This window comes from Carettochelys insculpta, chromosome 10 (genome assembly GCF_033958435.1).
Source record: "Carettochelys insculpta isolate YL-2023 chromosome 10, ASM3395843v1, whole genome shotgun sequence".
Classification (NCBI taxonomy): Eukaryota; Metazoa; Chordata; order Testudines; family Carettochelyidae; genus Carettochelys; species Carettochelys insculpta.
In genome coordinates, this window is record NC_134146.1 from 4,808,669 (window position 1) to 4,831,023 (window position 22,355).

Genomic DNA, 22,355 nt, shown 5'->3' on the forward strand with positions numbered 1-22,355 from the left:
CAACGGTTCTGCTTCTGACTGTAAACATAGCCTTGCTGTAATTCTTTTGTTTGCTATTTACCTTTCAGAAATATCGGCAAGAATAAGGATATATAAAGGTACAGTTTTAGTTATCAATACTAGAAACACTTATTCTATGTTGTAGAATGGAAAAATCTTTACCACTGTATCCTGACTTATTGCTAATTTTTATACACTTCATAATTGACACCTTTAGAAATATTTAGACTACAGTGTGTGTAATAGGAATTTAACATGAATTGTAATATAAAGTAATATTGTACTTTTTGACTGAAAATAACACTATGGAGAAATGAGAGGTTTTATAGTTTTGATGACGTATATAAACAGTGCAATCCTTGTTAAAGAGATGTGGAGGTTGGCCCATGTGCCTGAGTAGATACAGTCTTACCAGGGCTTCTGGAAACATGCTGTTTGTTCTGTTGACATTTAAAAGAAGATTGTAAGAAAAGCTATTCAAATGGGATTTATCTTTCTTGGATAACCAGGGTTTTCCCTGGGTGTGGGTATGTCTCATGCATTCTCATTGTTCTCACGACACCCCTGAGTGAGACACAAGGATGGGCAGCCTGACAATCACCCTCAAAAAAATAACTGAATACCACACCATGAGTTGTACAGGAATAAAGAAAACATTAATTTAATTAATGTTCTACTTGTACACACTCCTGAAAACCTGTCATTGGGGGGCTGGTCTGGATGACAATCATCACAGGCGGAACCCTCCCCTGCAGGGGGCTGAGCATGCTTTCAGGGATCCAGCGCTGGCAGAGGAGCCCTGCTGAAGAGAACACTCCAAATAATCCCACATATTTTGCTATGGGCAACCCAAGAGCTCAGTAATCAGAAGGGGGAACCGACCCTTCTAAGCAAGCACCCACCCTGTCAGTAGGACCATAAGAGTGTCTAGTGGAAATCAGCTGGGTAGTTGTGAAGATGATTTCACTTGCTATCCTCTTGTGACACAGATTTCATATCATTGTGTCAGGATACATTTATAATCTGGTAATTGCCATATTTCTCTCTTGCCATAATCTGTCTAAAAGTCTTAAGCACAAGGGGCTAAATGCTAATTTGTGCTACATCTTATAGAACATGAGGTATTTTAGTGGAGTAGTTGGTGATAGGGACAGGAAAGTTTTGGATAAATGTTTTAACAGTTAATTCTGTGATACATTGTTCAAATTTATGTTCAGTGCTTGAACCGTGCTCTGACCAGATGGCTTTGTGTATACTACTTCAGAAAAACACTACTTTTGCAAACAAATGTGACTTTTCTTTTTCACAAGCACAGACTTAGGTAGATTTCTTTTACAGAATACCTTTGTGATAGCAGTAGTCTAATGAGAATGACCAAGGAGTGTCCTGTTTCAGGCGTATGTATTTTCTCTTTAATAAACAATTGAAGCACAGCTTGTCTTAAGTAACTGTATTCTATATCTTAGAGTGAAATGTTTCACTAAAGCAAGTCGGGCTGCAATTCAGCAAAACATCCAACCTTCCACACAGATGCAACAGTGTTGAAGTCACACACTTAAGTAGCTTCCAGAATTGAGATTCAGTCACGAACAGCCTGAATGTTTAACCAGCACATGATCAGACTTCAGTTTAAATAAGTGAGACCATTGTAGGTGCCATGCCCCCAAAAGGATAGTGACAAATGGAAAATGATTCAGAAAAAAGCTACAAGACAATTTGAGATTTGGAAATCATGCCCTAGAGTAAGATAGATAAATAGAGCTGCTTTACTAAGAAATGTTTAAGGTAACTTCCCCATGGTCTACAAGTTCCTGCATAGGGAAGATTTTGACTAGCAAGCGTTTTAATATATCAGAACAGGGTATAAGGAGTTCCCCTCTTCAGCAGCTAGAAGCTAGACAGCCGCAGACAAGAGGTAGGTACACCTTTTTAAGCAGCAAGCGTAATTAACTTTTGGAATAATTTATGTAGTGATGTGGCATCTGCAGCCCTGTTTTTTTTTTTGTTTTTTTTAAACTGGCTGGATGCTTGTTACAATGCTATGCAATAAGTCAAATAAGTTATTGGCTTGGCGCAGGAGTCACTCAGTGGTATTCTGGGGCCCATGTTGTGCAGTCAGACTAGCCTGTCATATGGTCACTTTAGCTCATAAAAATGATGATTGCAAAAAACTGTGGAGAAAAATTTGGGACCTGCAGCCTGCTTTCTGCATCAGCCAGCTGTTTTGCCAGGCAGCTATTTAGGCCCGGCAGGAAAGATGATCAAAAGCAACAGCTGGCTTTGAAAGGTAGGGTCTGGAGGCCTGTAGCTTATAAGGTACATTAGAACCAAAGCATAAATAGTACTCCAGCTGCCTTGCATTTAGCCTAGGGAAAATGTTTATAATGAAATGAAGCCAAATGACTCGCTAAGAATTATTTCCTCTATCAGTTATGCTGTTCTTTGGTGCGTCTTATCTAGCCTTACACATGTGGCGCAGCAGGCAGATGTGCAGTAGAGCTTCAGCATAATTATTGCATGACCAGCATTGTAGTTAAAATACATCTTTAAAAACCAGTGCATGACAACTAACTATAAATGGGCATTTGTGGCTGGAGCTTGGACTGTGGTAACACAAAAGGGATCTGCTCACTGGGGAGTAACCCTCAGCTGGCAGAGTTGTCTCATGTCCATGCTCTCCTGCTTTGAGCTGTGCCCAGGATGGCTAGACTGCACTCCCTGGCATCAAGGTTGCTTTGTCTACCTGCTGTTGCCACCTCTGCCATTAAGACAGGCACTTGTGACGATTTCCCCCACACATGGATCAACTCAGCTGTACCCCATTTGGGTTGAGCTAGTGATCTTTGCCATACCTCAGCCAGCAGATACGCCTGTTTCAAGGCTTAACACACCCGCCCTGTCTTCTTGTGCCCTCGCTGCTGCAACTGTTTTCTGACTCTAACCTGAGGACAAAGAGGAAGGTCTCATTTTAAATGTCCCTGATTGTCAGTCTTGTCCCATAACAGCTGCCTTCCTCTTCTGCACAACTGACACTGCCCATAGTTGAAGACAGTTGCAATGGCACTCAGCAATTGTCATCATCTGCACAGTAGCCAGTTCTGCTCTGACTGTTGTGAATGAAATAGCAGAAGCAGCAGTATTGGGGAGGGGCCAAAGTGCAGGTGTGGGTGTAAGCACATGGCTCAGCAGTGCCTTTTTGACAGGTGAGCTGAGCAAGCACTGGATTTCCCCCTCCCTCTCCCCATATTCTGCTTTGGGTAATGCACACTTGCCTGGAACTGCACGAGTGCACATTAATGGGGGCGGGGTGGTGGCACGACAGCAGAGGCTGAGGCTTTGGAATCTGGTGAGGATGGAGGAGAGCCTCAAGAGCTTGGGCCTGCAACTGAACTTCAAGCCTACAATTTCCTGGGCCTGCAGTGGATGTTTAAGGTCCATTTACACCGCAATTAAACATCTTAATGCTTGCCCGGGGGGAATCTCTTGCTGAGGCCAAGAAACATTGCCTCTAGGCCCTCTGCTGCCCCCACAGCATCAACAGAATGGGGCATTCTGTCACTGATAAAGGTATGTGTGTTACTGACAAAGAATTATCGCGCCATTCTGGAAAGGGAAGCAGCCGAGCTGGCTTTTATATTCAAATTCGGCACATTAACACATGGTTTAAATCGTGATGGGAACTTTCTGAGTCACTATAGGGGCGCGTCTGCATACTTGGCTCAGTCTAATTCTTGACCTCCCCCCCCTCACCCACCCCTCCACTCTCTGATTTGCTCACCTTGATTATCTTTTTCTGATTTGTCCTCCTTGCTTACTGTTTTTGGTTCTCTGTGCCTTAAATATTGAGTGTCTTCTGATCTGGCTATGGCCTGAAGAAGTGGGTCTGTCCCACGAAAGCTCACCTAATACACTATTTTGCTAGTCTTTAAAGTGCTACTTGACTGCTTTTTGTTTTGACAGTGTATAGACTAGCACGGCTTCCTCTCTGTTACTAACACATCAGTGCGTTAGTCTTAACAGTGCTACTTGACTGCTGTGTTGTTTTGTTAGAATACAGCCTAACACAGCTACCTCTCTGTTACTGTTTTGTGCCCTCATTAAAGTTCCACAAGAGGCCAGCTGCTGGGGCTGGACCATTGCTGCTGGAAGGAGTATCAGCATCTGGGTGAGCAGCATTTCACACCTCTTAATGGCTCTCTGCTCCCATGGTCACAAAACTTCACAATACAACTACTTACCTGTCACCTTACCGGAAGGGAGCCGTGCTAGTCTATACACTATCAAAACAAAAAGCAGTAGTGGGTCTGTCTCACGAAAGCTCACCTAATAAATTATTTTGCTAGTCTTTAAAGTGCTACATGACTGCTTTTTGTTTTGACTTACCAGAAGGGTCACAGAAGTGAGATTAACACAGGCAGCAATTTACAAGTACTCCCTGATGACTAAACACAACCTCACACATCTAATACCTAATTTTAACAAACTAACACTTAACTGAGCCAAACTCATTCTAGCTCTGTTTATGCTCAGTCAAGAAACAAGGCTTTGGCATGAGCTGGTACACAGCTGCCTCTCCCTTAGGGCAACAACTGTGGTCAGTAGTGTACTTTGCTGTAGCACAAGGAGAAGGCAGTTTGAGCCCCACTGATGTGAAGGAGCTGTCCCTACCCTCCTCATTCCCTTCAGAGACCCTTGAGTCACGCATGAGCCTTAGAAAACCAAAAACACCTGGACTCTCAGTTAGGAAATGATCAGGATCAACCCCGGGTTAAAGTAAGTTTGCCAGGTGGAACTGCAGTGTGTCAACTTGCTGTCAGCTGCTAGTCACCTCCTGAGGGCAGCAGCAAACTCTAGGACCTGGTTAAAAAAAACACCTGAAGAGAGCCATGCATCTACACTTGCATGCAACATGTGCCTGTGTGGTTATGTTGCATACAAGGTCATGCTGCGAAGAAGATTCCATTTCTTATAGACCATTGCTTCTGAAACTGGTGTCCTGCAGTCAGGCAGTCAGAGTTAGGCCTGGCAGGGTGGATGGTGTAAAAAAGATGGCATGGCTCTGGGCACTGCTGGCACAGAAAGAAAACCTTCCCTTAAATGTGTGCCAAGGGCAGCAGGACCTGTCAGCCAGTAGCACCACAGCCAAGTGCAGTAGTCTTTTGACTCCAGTGCCAGGTCGACTATGCAGGATGAGGGGGAAAACAAGTGGCCCACGCATTAGAACATACAACTCTTCCCACTCAGGTTAGTGCTAGGTGGTGAAGGTGAGCCCAAGAGGAAAAATCACAGCCCCTCTTTGTCCACTGGGGGGTGGGTGTTAAATGGGCTTGTTGGTGTTTTCCAAACCAACTTGTTCCCTCTGGGTCCCTTGTCCAACTAGTGGCTGCAGGAAAACGCAATGTTCTTGGTAACAACAGAGCATTAGCAGGCCTATGACAGAAGAAAACCCTTGGAATACCCTGAGAACATCGTTCTCCTAGGAAGCACCAGAACCCCACCTAGGCATTTTGGGATCTTGTTACTGTCAGAGTCAAAACCTCGAGTTCATGCCCACAGGCTTAAGCTTTTACCAAGGTCAGCAGGAGCCTGAGAGCATCTCACCCCAGCAAACATGAAGAGCTGGACTTGCCTGTGACTAGCATAGGGTGGTTTGTCAGGCAGCAGGGCTATAAGATGAAATGGGAATTACAAGAGAAGAGCAGAGGCACTGTATGAGAGCTGTTGTCAGTGGGTTCCCCTCCTAGGACCAGGTTCAAGAAACCCAGGAGACAAAACAAGATCTTGAGGTAGAAAGACAGCCTGAACTGAGCTCAAACCCTGCTGGAAGGGGGCAGAGATCCAGAACTTGCCAAAACTAAACACAGAAGCCAGGTTATACCTGCCAATGTATGTTTTGGTTTTTTTCCTTCCTGAAATGCTTGTCTAAAATAAATGCCCTGGCTCTGTGAATGCCAGCTTGTCACTGGTAACACTTACTGGCCCTGAAAGTGACCAGCAGGTACTCAGCTAAGCACAGACCTGCTGGCACAGTTACTGTGAATTGCAGAGGATGGCAGCCCTAACTTCCAATCCAGAGAGCGGGCAATCAGTTCTGGCCCTTCAAGTAGCACCAGCTGGAGTCCTGAGCCCTAAGGGGGTCTCCAGAGAGGGCTATCACAAAGCAAGTGGTGATGGACAAAAACACTGATACCAGCATGAGGGGCTGGAAAAGACAACCTATCAGGGCTTTCAACATGAAACAGTGAGGTGCATTTTGGACAGAGCAGCCTGACTGCAAGAATGGCTAATTTCACTGATCTAACACACCGGCTACCTGGGCTTCTCGGCCAAGGAAGAGACAGACCCAATGACCACCACTCTGAAGGAAGGCCCAATGTTTGGACAATTCACTCAAAAACCTCCTGACTCAGGACCCACCTGGAGTTGTTGAATTTCCACCTGCTGAGCCAGTCTGCCTTTTAGTTCATGTCTCCTTTTATGGGAGTCACTCCGGGGCATGAGAAAAGCAGCCACACGTTGCATGACTTTCTTTGCTTCCACTCCTTGTTCCCCCTGGGTTGTCCACATAGATGGCAATAGTTGGGCTGACTCAACCAGGACAGGCTTCCCCCTAGGCTGGTCTGGAATCATTGCAGACAGCCTGACAGCACTTCAATCTAGAAGGTTTATGCCATGGATCCTTTCTCCTTAAAATGCTGGGCAGTCCACATTGCACAGACATCGCATCAATGAGGGATTCCTAAGCCCCCAACAGAAGGAAGGCTGAGATGAGTTTGGCACCACTCTGGCATGAGGTGCTGAGAATCCCCACCTATTAACCTCTTCACTGCTCTGACATCCTACTGGCACATCAGGCCCAGCCCAGCTCCATGGCAGACACCAAATATACAGAGGGTAGGAAGTCCTCATATAACACCTCTTTGGCAAACTTTAGATGGGGTGAGTCTCTATCCAGAAAAGCTCAGAGTCTAAACAGGGGAAAGCGAGGCACAGGGACAGGATGGGAGTTGGTGCCCCACAGGTCAGTGACAGACCTGGGAACAGAACCCACCTCTCCAACCCCCAGTGCCTGTGGCTGACTGCAGACAACCCAGCTTTCTCCAGAGAACTGCCACCAACAAAACACCACTTTATGCCAAGAGGTCCAGGTGGGTTTTGGAGAGCTAGAAGAGAAGGAATGGGTGTTACCAAAGGCCCCTAGGCCCACAGGAGGCAGCCCCACAATGACAAAGGTGTTGTGGTCTGGAGACATTTAAATGACCTGAACAGTAATCTCTGAAGTACCTCCATAATACCTTCATCATTGTGATGGAAGAGCTGGCAGGGACATGAGGCCTAAGAGGGCAGCACAGCACCCCACGCCCGAGTCCTTTAATCCAGAAAGAGTGGGAACTCTTTGTTCTGCCCTGAGTCCTGGTCCTCTCTGCAGCACATTAGCACACAACACTCGGCTCCCTGAATATGAAAGGGCTATTATGTAGCCTAATACAGGGGAAAATACAGCCATCATTAAAATTTTATCAGCTCTGCCTCTCCTCTGTAATTCACTGCAGCTGAAAAAAACAACCCACAAGCCATTTCCTGCCTTCTTTGTATCAAATGTCATCCTTTGAGCAGAGTGGGAGGTCGCTTCTTATCTCCCCTTTGGGCTGGCAGCACCGGTTCCCTGCAATTCCCAGCCAGAGCTCCTCCCCCTCCGGTAGGCACTGCCCCGAGATCAGCCGTGGAGGGGAGCTGGTGTACTTTTTGCTAGTCACCGCTCTTTACGAACTCAGCCTCTCCACATGGCTTTCAATACTCTCCTCCAGATGACACTTCAGGCTGCTCTGTTCCCTTCCATGTCACGTGTCCATTTCTCCACTCAGCTGGGTCACATGCATGTCCATTCACACACAGGAAAGATCTCTGGAAATTTTCCTTCCATACTCCGCAAGTGCATCCTCAGGCAGCTGCCCAGGTGTCCTCGGGAGCCAAATGAAATCCGACCCTCCCTGGGAACTGCTGATGACAGGCAGAGACCAGGGCCCCTAAGGAGCCAACAGAGGACAAACTATTTATTTCTTCCATGAGACAATCTTGTTAGGTAGGAGGGTCCCATTTTGAGGGAATTAAGGCGTAAGAGAGCCCTGATTTCGCCAGTCAGATTAAAACCAACTAATATGGAAGACTAGTGGTGGCAGTGGCCTGCAGAAAACTCAAGACAGCCACAGCTAGCTGGAGCATGCCTCTCTACCACCTCCCTCGCAGATCACTCCCAGACTAGTAGCACCATTCCTGCTCTGCCCTGAAAAAAAATCAAGGCATCAGTATGTTTCCCAAGTATCACAGAGGTAGCCATGTTAGTCTGTATCTTTGAGAACAACAAGAAGTCCTGTGGCACCTTATAAACTAACAGATATTTTGGAGCATAAGCTTTCGTGGGCAAAGACAAAGTGAATCTTTGCCCACGAAAGCTTATGCTCCAAAATATCCATTAGTCTATAAGATGCCAAAGGACTTCAGTATGCTTTCAGTTTCTCTTCCCCATTCTTTGCACTCTGTGGGCTGTATGTTGTCTGTTACCCTCGCCCCCCGCCCCATTTCTCACCTGTCTCACTTTCTAGCCCAGGAGTTGGGTGTCAAGCACAGCCCAATCTGGACACTGCACCCGCACCCTCGGGCCACAGCTGAGCTTGCACAGTTCGTAGGCTCTGGCTGTTAGGTGCCTGCCTGGCAGCACACAGGGTCAGAGCTGGAACGTGCAAGTCCAGACCTCTGCAGCGGGCTGCTCCTCATCCAGGGCTGCTTTCCATGCCCCAGGGCACTAGGCTGTGGGAAGCAGCTCTTTGAGAGAGCACGTGGAGAGCCCAAGTGAGGCAAGGGGAGATACCCCCCAGAAGAAGGGCTCTCCTCAAGCCAGTAACAGACCTACTGAACCAGGCTCCCTTCCTCGTGGGCTTCACCACCACATGTAATGGGCTGACGTCAGGTGCATATGCCCTACATGCAGCCTGGCTACCGTGTGCTGAGCTGGCACCACTACAGGCAACCAGCTCAAGACGAGGATTTGTGTGAGGGCTTTGTTCAGTGGCACTACGGTGACAGGATTTTACCAGAGCTGGTACTGTCTGTTTCATGTTGTCTAAGTGGCACTTCAGGGTCACTGTGTGTATCCTGTGCCCCTCAGTGGCGGCAGGGAAACACTTTATAAACAGAGTCCTCTCAGACTACCAGTTCAGGCCCAGCGCCTGGGCTGGAGAGTGTCCGAAGTACACCAAGCTGGGGCTTTATACCCTGCAGAGCTGGGCCTATCACTGCAGCAATGAGTCTGACTCACATAAAAACATCAGCCCTTCCTCTGGGGACTGGCACAACAGTTCACGCTGCGCGCCCCGTTCCACATGTACAGCTGGAGCCCAGGCTGTAGAACGCAGCCGGGGGGTTTGGCTCGTAGCTGGGAATCCTGTGTCCAATCAAATGTTTGCTGGGATTCGAAAATATTGTAAAGCTCAACCAAAGCAGGGCAGCGTTAAACATTGTGACAGGGTTAGCAAAAACCAAGTCCGCCCACGCGATGCATGGAGAGGGACAGCCTTTGCAGAGATCTGCCCAGAACAGGAGCTGACCCCTTGCCTCTACTGTGCACCCTCCTGGAGAGGAACCAAGTGCTGCAGGTGTGATGTTGCCACCTGAGAACTACTTTTCTCGTGGAGATGTAGGTGGCCAATCCTCAGCACTGGAAATTCTACTCCACCTGCACGCCAACCCTCTTCCACACAGCAGCACGCTTGCTCCAGACTCTCTATGGCACTGCCTCATGTCCAGGCCCCCGAGTTTTAAAAAAAAGGAGGACGGGAATAACCACACAGACCATTGCCTTAGGACCAAGCACCACATATGGCACGTACATTTACTTCAGATTTCCTTTCACCCAGTTGGACACAGTAGAATGTTCATGGAACCCAGCACCTCCTACACATGAGCTGGTCTTATGGCTGGCAAGTTTGCTGAATGGTAAATTTCCAAGTTTCTCTTGCTACCAGAATTGCTGGTTAATGGCACTAAGGAGACGATCTCTCACAGAACTGCATCTATCACAGTAATCCCTCCCTCCTTCTGTTCACGTATAGACGTTTACCCAACTGCAGGGTTTAAAGGCAGGGCAGGTTTATTAGAGAATGGAGTTGCACAGGAGCATTGCACACAGGTTCATTTACTCACAAATGTATTATTTTGCATCAGCTCTTTTGAAGGGCCGATGGTGTTTCATACAGTCATACCACCCACTTTGCTTACGACGCAGGAGATCCTGAAGGGAAAGGGATTTGTCTGAATGATTATTTTTACTGATACGAAAGTTAAACTCCAATAAATTAGATATTTCCCTTGAAACGCTGGAGGCAGCTTGGGAGATGCTGAGTTTGGATGTGTGACATGTTCAGTTCCCTTGGTCTAGCTGTCTAAGCGATAAAAATGAACATACGGTAGGTTCCAATTATTTGGATAAGCTTTGGATACAGACAGTCACCCTGGGGTTAGTACAGCTGCCTTACTTCCTGTGTTTGGTTTGAGTGAAGTACACGGAGTTGACAGCATAGTTAATAGCTTTCAGGGCATCCCACTGGACAAGAACTCTGACAGTGATCTCTGTGGTGTTCCTGCTGTTTTGTTACCAGAATCAGAGGAAAATAAGGCAGCAGAGAGACTACGACAGATTCCACATGGTTACAAGTGCAGCAAAACCATTTGACACAAAGTGATATATTACCAAGGATTCTGGAAAGGGCACGATGGCAACAGGCAGCAAATTCAGCCAGTAGGGCAGGCCCTGCACCAATAAACTCACCCTCTGGGGTTGACAGTAGTAGCCTTTCCTTTGTGCTATCGTGGAAGGACTGAACCCATGGTCTGGCAAGGGAAGAGTTACTCTTCCATGAGTGGAGGGGGAGTGAGATGCAGCTGGAAATTCTCATTCTGGAAGACACTGTTCAGTGCAGGGTCACCTTGAGACACATTGAGAAGCCCGTGCTTCTCACCGCCTCGATTTCGGGACAGTTCTGTCAGGAGAGCTAACTGCAAGACAAAAGAAAAACACCACTAAATACAGAAGAGCAATCATTGCTTAAGCATATTTTCATTTGGGGGGGTCAGGGGGAGAAAGCGTGTGTAAAAGGAGATAGGAATAATACACGCTCCCTCCACTTGTCCCCTTCCTATGGCAAGAAATTCCAATAGCAATGGCACAAATTTAAGATCAAGGGGATACGCTCCCTCACACTATATGGATATCTGTGAAACTCAGTGTGGCAGGATATTACTGAGGCAACTGGGTTAGTATGTTTAAAAGAATCATCCCTAGCTGAACCCCTTAACTACAGAGAAAGAACTTACAAGGCCACAATGAGAACAGCAGAAGCAGTTATGACAGCAAGTTACACAGGACTTTTATTCTCCTGATTCACAGTGTGAGCTGGTCACTAGCTGGAGGCAGAAAGGAGTCTCCCTGTTGGGTAGTGTTGCTCGCTTCCATGTGTTTCGAAAATCTTTATGTCTTTCCCCTGAGGCTCAGAAGACGTTGGCCACTAGGGTCCAAAACCAGATGGACTATTGCTGTATGGCAATCCAATGTACCCAAGCAGGAAAGGTTCTCACCTCCACCCCTCGCTGCAGTGTGCCTCAGTTGAGATGGACACCCACCCGAGGCTCTGAAAGCCAGTGCAATCCATCAGAGTTATCAGTGCCTGTGCTCTCGGTGAGTGCGTACACGCATGACACCCCCTTAAATCACTATAGGGACCGTGGAATAATTGCAATTCTCAGCAGGATTTCCTAGGGTAAAGCAGAGTTTTGGGTAAGTCTGAACATGAATTGTTTTATTGTAGTAATGTGTGTTTCACTTTCAGTAAGTGGGACCTGGCCCTTTGAAAACAAGGTGAGGGCACTTACATGCTGAATGTGGTTTGAAGGTGGTGGGAAATTGTCTGTGTGTTTCAAGAGTGGAAACTCGGTCTAGATAAGCTCTGAAAAGATTAGTTTTGATTGGATAATCCTTATCTTTCCAGATAGCAGCAGCATTGGAAAAAGCTCTAGGGAAGAGTCAGAGTCTAGACTGCTGGCTCCAAGTAATGGCACAGAGTTGGATACAATTCAATTCACAAATTAAAAAGAGTTGAAGACACAGTACCCTGGAGGTTCCTCGGTAGAGTCGACAGAGTTGATCAAAAGCCTGGATTTGCTGGGAATCCAACAGGGACTCTGAACTTGACTAAGAAACAAAGTTACAAAAAGTTAAATACCTAAAATCAAACACCCCAAATTTAAATCTATTTAGCTAGGTATTTACACCAACTCACTACCATGGGATATATAAGCATTGAGGCTACAGCTTGGTGCCTTCTTAAAAAAGGGAACATGCTTATTTTGCTTTAGGTTACTCTTCTATTCAAAAAGGCTGAATGAAGCCCAGAAACCTCTAAATATACTAAGCGATTCTGGTGACATCATAAACCATTTTAATTAACCTTAGCACTATACTGTGCTTAATACTGATTTCCAAACCACTTTACAGATATTAAATTAATAATCTAATAAGAAGCAGAGGGACAGACTGCCTAGTATCACTGTACCCTTGCTTGGTTAGAAGATTAAAATGTTTCTATTTTGTATTCCAAAACCATCAGATAAACAGTATGGTGTATTACGAGCTAATCATACAAGGTCAGCACTACCCTGGATTCGTATTAGCTACTCCTTTCCGGAATTTATTTTTATAAACCAATATACACCATTTCACTATGTTCTCAAATGGGCCAAAAAGACTTTTAGGAAGGGTTTTGTTTCAATGCAGTTGTTACACCAATACAGCTAATGGCTATTTCCTGAGTCACCTTAATTTGAACTCACCTGAAATTTCTTTGGGTAAGAAAGCAAAAAAAATCACTGTAGTAGCTCAAGAGAAATTAGAAAAAATATAGCATTACCTCTGGAGGAGTGAAGCTGATGCAGGTTTTGCCACTGACTTCAGTGGAGCCAGGATTTTAGCCCCAGTGTAGTGCCCTGACCATACCAAGTTCTGACACTTCACTCTTTGTGGCTGTGCGTGTTGAGTGAAGTTATACAGATATTTTCCAGAAGCAGTGTGTGCACTTCCCTGAATCAGAGTCTTAAGCACTCCATATCACAGCAGGTCAATCACTTGAGTATATTTATCATTATAACTTATTTTGTATTTACATCAAAAGGTTATTTTTTGTGCTCAGACACCATCCTCAAATGCTTTGCAAACCTGATGTTTCAACACATTGCTGGGGAGTAAGCCTGGGACACACTAACACTTCACATGCATGTAACCCAGGGCAGAGAGGTTGTGACCTGCCCATACACCCACAGCAGCTCAGTGGGTGTGCTGGGAAAAGAATCCCAGGGGCTCCCAGTCTCCTGTTTTAAGCCCAGGACTATGATCATTTCCAAATGACAACACTGAAGCAATTCTGCATGTTCAGCAGCAAGTCAGTAACCACCATAGTGAAAAGCCAATATTCATGATAAGCTGGGCACCAACTAGGGCACCCCAGCTGGTTTTAATGAACTGCCTGTTCGGTTTTGTTGCCTTAAAAGCTCAGGCTTGCCACTGGCAGCCAGAGGGGGAAATCTGGTGTCCCTAACCTGCGTTAGAAGCCAGGAATGGGCAACAGGGAATTAAATACTTGGTGAGTACCTTGTTCTGTTTATTCCCTCTGGGGCACCTGACATTGGCCTCTGGGCTAGATGGACCTTTGGTCTGACTCAGAGTGGCTATTTCTATGTTCTTATGAAGGGCTCCTAAACATACTCATTCACACTCTCACGCTCTCTCTCTCACTTGCCTAGATACACCTAGTTACTCTTGTAACATCCTCTTGGAGGCCAACCCGTCCCTTCACTGGGAGGAGCATAAAAGGCAGGTGCCTGCTTGAGAAAGTGTGCTGCAGGAAGCATAGTTGCCATTTTGCCTGAGGACAGGTCTCTTCAGTCTCTGACTTGGTTTTGAACTACCACTGAATAAGGGATGGGGAGTAGCCCCCCACCCCAGTACCCTCTTTGCAATGTCATTAACCCTGGAACAGGCCCCACAAACTGCCTTAGGAGGAAAGAATTCTATCTATCTATCTGGGCAGAGGTTGGGGCCCTAACTAGTGGGAAGCAGCTGGAGGGCAGGTCCCAGTACAGCTCTAGCTGTCTCCCATCCTGACCCTTGGTGGTAGTGAGGGGGGAGGGGAAGGACCCACTCATGCACACACCTCTACCCAACACTGGGGAGCTATTCCTGGCGCTAACGGTGCAGGCAGCCTGATGCCTCTACCTGCTGTGGCATTTCAAGGAGACGGAATGCAATGCTGTATCGTGTTAGGACAATGCCTTCTCAACATACCAGTATGGCCACCCAGGAACATTACATTATGCTTGCCTCCATCACATTCATAAATCTCTAAACTTCTTTTGCTCTGGGTCCCTTTGTTGCTTTTATAATCTTCTCCTATCTTCACCTCTTATGGTTTTCCTGAACCTTTTGTAAGATTTTTTTCCTTCTCTCTTTCATCTGTTCTTTTGTCTTCTGTTTTGTTTGTGTGCTTTTCTATTTACTTTCCTCCACACTGACTCTGAGCAAAGTAGTGGGCAACATGTAGGGTGCCTGTGTGCAGATGCGTGGTCATTATTGTACTCAGCCTATTCATTTCAACTTGCTCTGTGATGAACAGCTGGAGATAAATTGCAGCCTACCAGCACAATGCAAGTGCTGGCTGAAAGAGATGTGAAACCCTGTATGTAAGATATTGCCATCTGAAGAACCATGATAAACTGGTGAAGAGGCCTGAATTTTGAATAAACGTGCCTTCAAGAGATTGATTTGGTTCCTTCGATGAATTCTAACACTGCAGATTGAGAAATACAATAGATCACATGTGAAAGGGCTGTTTCATAATGTGATGGGAAACTGAAACTGATGATACAACAGTATGGACTCATTTTCTTTGTCCTTCATGTTTGAAATGAAATGATTTACATTGTAAAATAGCATTGTCAATAACTGTTGCTGCACACATTAAAGAGTTTCTTATTTTTTTAATTAAGGTAAGTTTAGAAGTAAAGAGCTCCTAAAAAGCAGGAGTTATACAGCTAGACATGTTATGTAGTGGTGGTTCTCTTCCATAATGACTAGACTTGGAAACATTAGGTTTTCAATGAGAAAATATTATTATAATCTCCATCTGTAACTGAAATTTACAAAGAAAAATGCTTCATGGAGTTTGATTTCAAGATATTCACCTTTCAAAGTGCAACAGCTACTGTCAAAAATAATCTCTTATTCTCCTACCACAGTTTTTGAGGACTATGTTTAACTCAATAAAAGTAGGAAAATATTTTAAACTCAATTTTGTGTAATGAAAATTTTATGGATAACTGAAAAAAAGTTTAAATAATCAATATCTTTCAAAATTATTAAAAAATTGAATGCTGCCAACCCTACTAATTACCTATACTGCCATTTGCAGATGGAAAAAAAGGATAAGAAAGCTAATCATCTGCTCCTATCAGTGTTATCCAAAGTCAAGCAAATGTAACAATTGCATCCATTTTGCCATTTCTCCACTTGTCTGCGTGTAACTATCAGATTGCTCTGAGGGCTGATGAGCTTCTGAAATATTGCAGGCAACTCTTCCTGTTGTCTTGGAAACAAACGACGTGGGGCCTTTTCCTCTTTTAACCATACAACTAAAAGAAGGCTTTTCATTATGATGAGGAGTCTCTCTTAGCAAGCCTGACACCTGCGTGGGTGCACAGAGGTTAAACATTTTAGGTCACACTGAAATGCATTTTCTGCCTCAAATGCCACAGGTGGCAAGACAACCAATTACCGCTCACTCAGTGCCTCCATATGAGCTCAACAACATAGAGGTTCCTATTTAGACAGGGTTTTGCAGACAAGAAACGATGCAGAAAAGAGGGCTACGACCATCAGTGGTGGGATTAAAAGGTCTGGCTGATTGTGCAAAAAGGAGGAAAAACAAACTGCTTCCCATTTTCAATTGCAGGCTCCTCATTTCCTACTTTGATCCTGATGCCCTGGTCACCATCAAGGGGAAGTGGTTCCAGAGTGTGGTTTTTGTATGTTTTTCTTCTAGTAGTCATAGCACCGCTGTGCTAAACCTGCAATTATCCTTGATTCCAACGAGGCGCAATCCACCCCCAGCTAAAGCCAGAACAGAGCAGCAGCCTACAGTAGTTACAAGTGTAGGTGCTTACATCTTGCGGCAAGATTGTTAACCCACGAAGAGCTGCTAGCAGGAACCATACCATATCTTCCACAAAGACTGCCACCATATCAGCTAACCACCATTAGGGAACAGCATGATACCCTCTGAAAGGGCCACTTGCAGAGGCAGTCAGTCTATTCAGGAACAGCAGAGTGCATGATAATCAGAAGGTGTGAAGTGAGGCGAGGCCTGGTTAAGTCTTAGTCTACAATCCCAGCACACCCTGGCCTGGAGTGTTCTCTCTTTCCAAAGTGTTGTGAAAATTCCTCTTCAGTAAGACGCAGACTTTCAGGTCCTTAACAGATGGCCCACTCCATTAAAGTGGTGACTGACCGGTTTGTGAATCAGGAGTGTTTATGTCTGCTTTATGCCCATTAATTCTTTGTCTAAGAGAGTTTGAATTCTGTCCAATATACAGAGCATCTGGGCATTGTTGGCACATGATGGCATATATGATGTTAGTTGAGGAACATGAGAATGTGCCCATGATTCTGTGAATAACCCGGTTAGGTTCAGTGATGGTATCTCCAGAATAGCTATGTGGACAAATTTGGCAACAGGCTTTGTTGCAAGGAAAAGTTCCAGGACTTGTGTTCCTGCGGTATAGACTGTGGTTGTAGGTAAGAATCCTCATAAGGCTGGGAGGTTGTCCGTAGGAGACAACAGGCCTGTCACCTAGGGCCTTCTGGAGTGTGGCATCCTGATTAAGAATAGGTTGTAGGTCTTTAATAATGTATTGCAGTGGTTTGAGTTGGGGGCTGTAGGTAAAGAGAGGCTGCTGAACTGTCTTTTATATTCAAATTCAACACATTAACATGTGGTTTAAACCGGGATGGGAATTTTTTAGGTCATTACAGGGGCTCTTTTGCATAATTGGCTTAATCTAATTCTTGACTCCCCCGCCCACCCTTCTGCCCCTCTACTCTCTGATTTGCTCCCCTTGATAATATTTTTCTGATTTGTCAACTTTGATTACTATTTTTGGTTCTCTGTGCCTTAACTATTGAGTCTGTTCTGGTATGGCTATGGTCTGAAGAAGTGGGTGTCCCACGAAAGCTCATCACCTAATAAATTATTTTGTTAGTCTTTAAAGTGCTACTGGACTGCTTTTTTGTTTTGATAGTATACAGACTAGCACGGCTATCTCTCTGTTACTATTCAAATTTAAGCAATGTTAAAACCAATTTTTTTTCCTGCAGTTTCTCCAGTACAGCATCCAGAGCATTTGCTACATACATTTGACATTCAAATCTCAGTAGTATGGCAATATTCAAACTGACAGTCTTTGTTTCAATAGGGTGCAACTGGTGCCATGAAACGCACCCCAGACAGTCAGTGGCATTTTCCGGTATGAATCCATTTCTAACTCTCATCCTGATAAAGAAAAATATGTGAGCTCAAGATTCCACAAGGGAACACAGAAGAGACCTGTAAGAGATGAAGACGACTAAATACTAAGGGCTTTAAGATAGCTGCAAAAGAATATGCTGGATCTATGCTCATGGGACAATCTACAAAACCCACTAGAAATTTGAGGGAGCTAGTTCTCTCCTGAGGTTTAAGGAAGTGTTTGAAATGACAATAGTAACTACTTATCTGACCTCTTCAAAAGGATCATTTCCACTGAGGTTTCTTCAGATGACACCCAAACTTGAAGAAGGCAAAATAAAGTACTCTGCATACATTTTTGTTTCTCAATATCTAATTTTGTTTTTCTTTAGTTATGCATTTCTAAATATACCTCTCTATTATCCAGAATATTTAAATATCTGGCAGCCTCCCAGTCCTGGGGCTGCAGCATATGGAAGAGTTTACTGTAGCTACAAATCAAACATGATAAAAGCAGAAGTTTCACTATATCCCCTATCATGAAGGGATACCGAAAACAAAATATTAACACATATCAAAGGCCTTAAGACACTAAGAAAGGAATCAACTTGAAAATGATCAAATGTTACAACAGGACAATTACTTGACAGAGTAGAAGAGGTTGTTCCAGAAAAGAAATCAAGCTCCAGAAAGCCAAATGAAACTATGGCAGGCAAAATTTAGCAGATGCTGGAGGTAAGCGGGATTTTCAAGAGCAGAATGCAAATTACAAAGAAGAGTTTCATAGAATCATAGAGCTGGAAGAGACCTAAAAAAGCCATCGAGTCCAGCCCCCTGCCCTAAGCAGGACCAAACCCATCAGATCAGCCCAGCCAGGGCTTTGTCAAGGCAAGACAAAACACCTCCAGGGATGGAGACTCATCAAAGCATACCAGAAATAGGAAGCCTGTGAGTTAATTGGAAAGCACACCAGAGAAAAACGTGAGCAACTGAGAAGGGCATTGCAGAGAAACCTAAATGTTGTTTGCCTCAGTCTTCACCATGCTGCATGTTCGGTAGATGCCTCTTTCAGCCCTCCTCTATTTAGATAATAGAGGTGATGCTGTCCCAAAGAGGGAAGTGACAAAAAGATACTAGAATAAAGCAGCAGCAAGTCACCAGGAACAGGAGTTGTAAAGGAACTCAAGAGAGAAGTGGCTGAGTTGTAACAGAAACAGGCACTGATTCAAATCAGTAACTCAGGGACTGCTGTGACTTTTTAAAAGAAGGAAATGTATGCCCAGTGTCACCATTGTACCAGCCAGCCAATCTGGTTGAGAGACACAGAACTATAAAGTGTCTACATAAACATGAATTAATGGGGACAAACCAATAAATAGCTTCTCAAAAGGAAACCTCATACTCTTCTAGTCTACTAGACATACTGAAAAGCAGCAAAATCTCAGAGTATTCATTGTGGTAATCCCTCTGCTTGGTTATTTCATAGCACATTTATGCACAGAAGCCCAAGTTGTTATTTCAATGACAGGAAAGCTCTTTGGAAAGGCCATGGAACTTGAAATAGATCTCGTAAAGGGAGTGCATGTGTCAATGAGTGCTTCAAGATTGGTAGCTGCTATTATAGTCAATTATGCATTTAAAAGAACTCCTTTTATTCATCCTGCCATTAAGACAAACTGGAAGAATTCCTGAAAGGTTTAGTTCTATCATGGCAGGCCAGGGCTCTCCTGCTATCTGTCATGTGCGTAACACCTCCGACTCGGCCCTGAGAGATTTAGGGTAGAATGAGGAAACTATGCACTGGGAGGAAGGCTCCGACTACTATTCATTCAATATGAGGTGGCGTGCAGGTGCAGTTTGAGGAAGAGTTAGCCACATCCTGAAGGTTGAGAGCTGAGACCTAATCCCCCTCAATCAGTGACTGGGTTGTCACTGCAAGTGCAACTCGTTTGAATGTTTGTGCCTTCACAAAAGTGTTGAGTAGTCTTAAATCTAGGACAGGTTTCCAACTGCTGCTCTCTTTTGGACTCCAGTAACATCTGGAATAAAACCACTTCCCTCTGTGCTCTGTAGGAATAGGTTCTGTTGCACCCCTTTGTAGAAGAGAGTCTATTCCCTACCATAGCAGGTTCTTGTTGGAGGGTCCTTTGAGGAAGGACAGCAAAGGGAGGAGGTGTGTTTGGGACATTGAGGAGAATTGAATTAGATGGAATATCTTGTGGAAAAAAAATCTCCAAAACCCACTTGTCTCTCGCAACAGATTCCTAACGCCTGCCAGAAGTGGTAAAGGCAGTTTCCAAAAGGAAGGAAAGCAGGAAAAACATTGCAGCAGGTAAGAAAGGGAATTGCAACTCAGGATCTCCACCATCCAATCAAAATGAATGCTTCAAGGTGGAAGGCTGTGAAGTTGAAGGCTGACAGGTAGGTGGTTTTCTTCTCTGGAACCTCTGCCTCTTGAGGTGAGGTTCATATGGTCTCTGCAAGGCCAGAAACTTGGTAGAATGAGATCTGTGTGCTCTCTGGGACCCACAACATTTGCTCTTCTGAGATGTACAGACCCCCAAAAACTGTTAAGTGGTCTTCTAATCTTTTAATGTACGCAGAGATTCATCTGCATTGCCAGCAAACAACTTAGTACAGCCAATATGGAGGTCTCCTACTGCATTCTGGACTTGCTTTGGGAATCCTGAGAGCTGAAGACAAGAGGCCCTCCTCATACCTACTGCTGTAGAAATCGAACAAACAGCAGCATCGTTAGCACTGTGAGAAGTCTGCAGAGATGTCCTGGTGAGGGGTCAACCTCCCGCAACAAATGCTTGGAATTGCTCTCTGTGTTCTGTCAGCAGACGTTCAATAAGGGAGTTCAAACTTGGTATTATTTGTAGGGTTGTATTTTGGCACTAAACTCCAGCTCTGTCCCAGCCCTCAGCCAGATGTTCTATAGGTTTGTCTCTCTAACAGATCCATTCCATAATGATAAAGGTATTAAATGGCAGTTCCACCATACCCCTTCTCCTAAACGTCAGCCTTTGCTTGCGTATCAATAGACCAGACGGGTGATGAGTTGTTTAAAACTAATTGTTTTCTGAGAAATCGGTGGCCAAAAATTCACAAGACACTGATTTAAAATGTAACATCAGTAACTTGGGCCAGATGAATTGCCATTGTACATACTTCATCTTCTAATTTTGGAAAATAACAAAGGAAAGTAATATTGCCCCTCGACTACTCAAATTTTCAATAAAAAATGAGAGCACTAACATATAGCTTACAATAAATAGAAGCCAAGATAGCCTTATAATTTTGGATTCTATACTGCTATTCCACAATACATGCTCCATAGAAGCTGCATATTTTAATTTTTATAAAATTTGTAAATAAGTTGGGTGGGTCACAAAATTAATTTGCTCTCATGGCTAGGGAAGATTTTCTGTTCTCACTTAAAAGACTAATACCACATGACTGCTGAAGATGCACTGTGCTCTATGTACTCCTCTGAGATTACGTGTCCAACAGATAGCTTACTGGAAGGAAACCCTTTTTTTCCTGACAAAAGCTGATGGAAGTTGACTAATCCTGTTCACTATCCTTTGATCTGAACAGATTTGGCAGAAGGTGGTGAAGTAATCTGCTAGAAAAGAATTTGAGCAAAACACCATCACAATGTACTCAGCCATTGATTTATTTTGTTTTCAGGAGTGGAAATGCACACTGTTTGTGTATGTGGCGGGATGTTTTAGTTTCAAAGTAAAGGAAATGCACAAAATATCTAGATGTATTTAAGGAAAAGCCCGTATCTCCACCCTCTCTGTAATGTTCAAAGGCAGAACTCTGCTACCTAAGATGAATAATTCAGTGGCGACATCCTGGCAAACCATCCATTATTTATTTTTACTTGCAATTTGCAGTATCAAGCTCAGGAGAAGTAGGAGTTTGCCTGCTCACAGTTTATTTCTGCCTGCATTAGGCTGAAATAGAGTTGCACCAGATGTAGATGTTCTCATTGGCTCAATGTGAAGTGACAGCAGTGAGGAATTACAGCCAATCATTGCTAATTTACTATTATGACATCAATGCCATCGCTATCATCTCCAATTTCTTAAAATTTGCCACCACAGGAAAACAGTCAAGCTCAGTTTGGAGTAGAGTACAAGAACAGACAGAAGACCCTGTCTCCTGGAAACATGGATAAAAGATTAATATCTATGCTTACAGCAGGTCAGCTAGAGCCTATACACCACACTGTTAACATTAATCTAAAAGGAACTGCTCCTGAAGGCCTGTTCTAGACCCCCACATAGATGAGGCAAGAAAAGCATCCACCAGGAAGTTAATCTGTGGGGGCCCAGCCACCTTCTCTCTAGGGTTCACCTCTGTAAATGAAGCGAGGCTCCAAAACACAAGATCTGTAATCCTTTTGCTAATAAGCTAGAGACAGCAAAGAGAGTACAGCCCTTCAGCAGCATTCAGCAACACACACTCGTGACTCTCACCTGTGCCGCAGATGCACCATTTCCCTTTTTCAGCTCTGAGAAGTTCTCATTCAGTTTTCCCCCTTTGTTACTTGAGTTGCATTTATAGCACGTCCACCTCTTCTGTCCACTGGTTTCTATGCCACACTCTTTACTTATAAGGCAGAGTGAGTGGTACAGATGGCCACAACTGTAAAGACAAAAGAAGAAACTTTATTAGACACTTCTAAAATGGGATCATACTAAATAAATCTGAAAGCTAAGCACAAAACCTGCCATG

The 22,355-nt window shown here is 44.5% G+C and overlaps 1 protein-coding gene across 4 annotated transcripts in view; it reads right to left on the reverse strand.

Annotated features, from left to right (window-relative positions):
- Positions 1 to 9,863: 9,863 nt before the first annotated feature.
- VPS8 (VPS8 subunit of CORVET complex) overlaps positions 9,864 to 22,355 on the reverse strand; it is a 158,479-nt gene continuing 145,987 nt past the window's right edge. For 3 of the 4 annotated variants that reach the window (XM_075004218.1, XM_075004217.1, XM_075004221.1), the window contains 3 exons: positions 22,097 to 22,265; positions 12,164 to 12,244; positions 9,864 to 11,052 (listed from right to left, as the gene is read on the reverse strand). In XM_075004218.1, coding sequence (XP_074860319.1) covers positions 10,903 to 11,052; positions 12,164 to 12,244; positions 22,097 to 22,265 — 400 coding nt within the window. In that variant the 3' untranslated portion in view covers positions 9,864 to 10,902. Of the gene's footprint in view, positions 11,053 to 12,163; positions 12,245 to 22,096; positions 22,266 to 22,355 lie in introns of those variants that run through there. The other variant, XM_075004220.1, reaches the window with a different exon arrangement.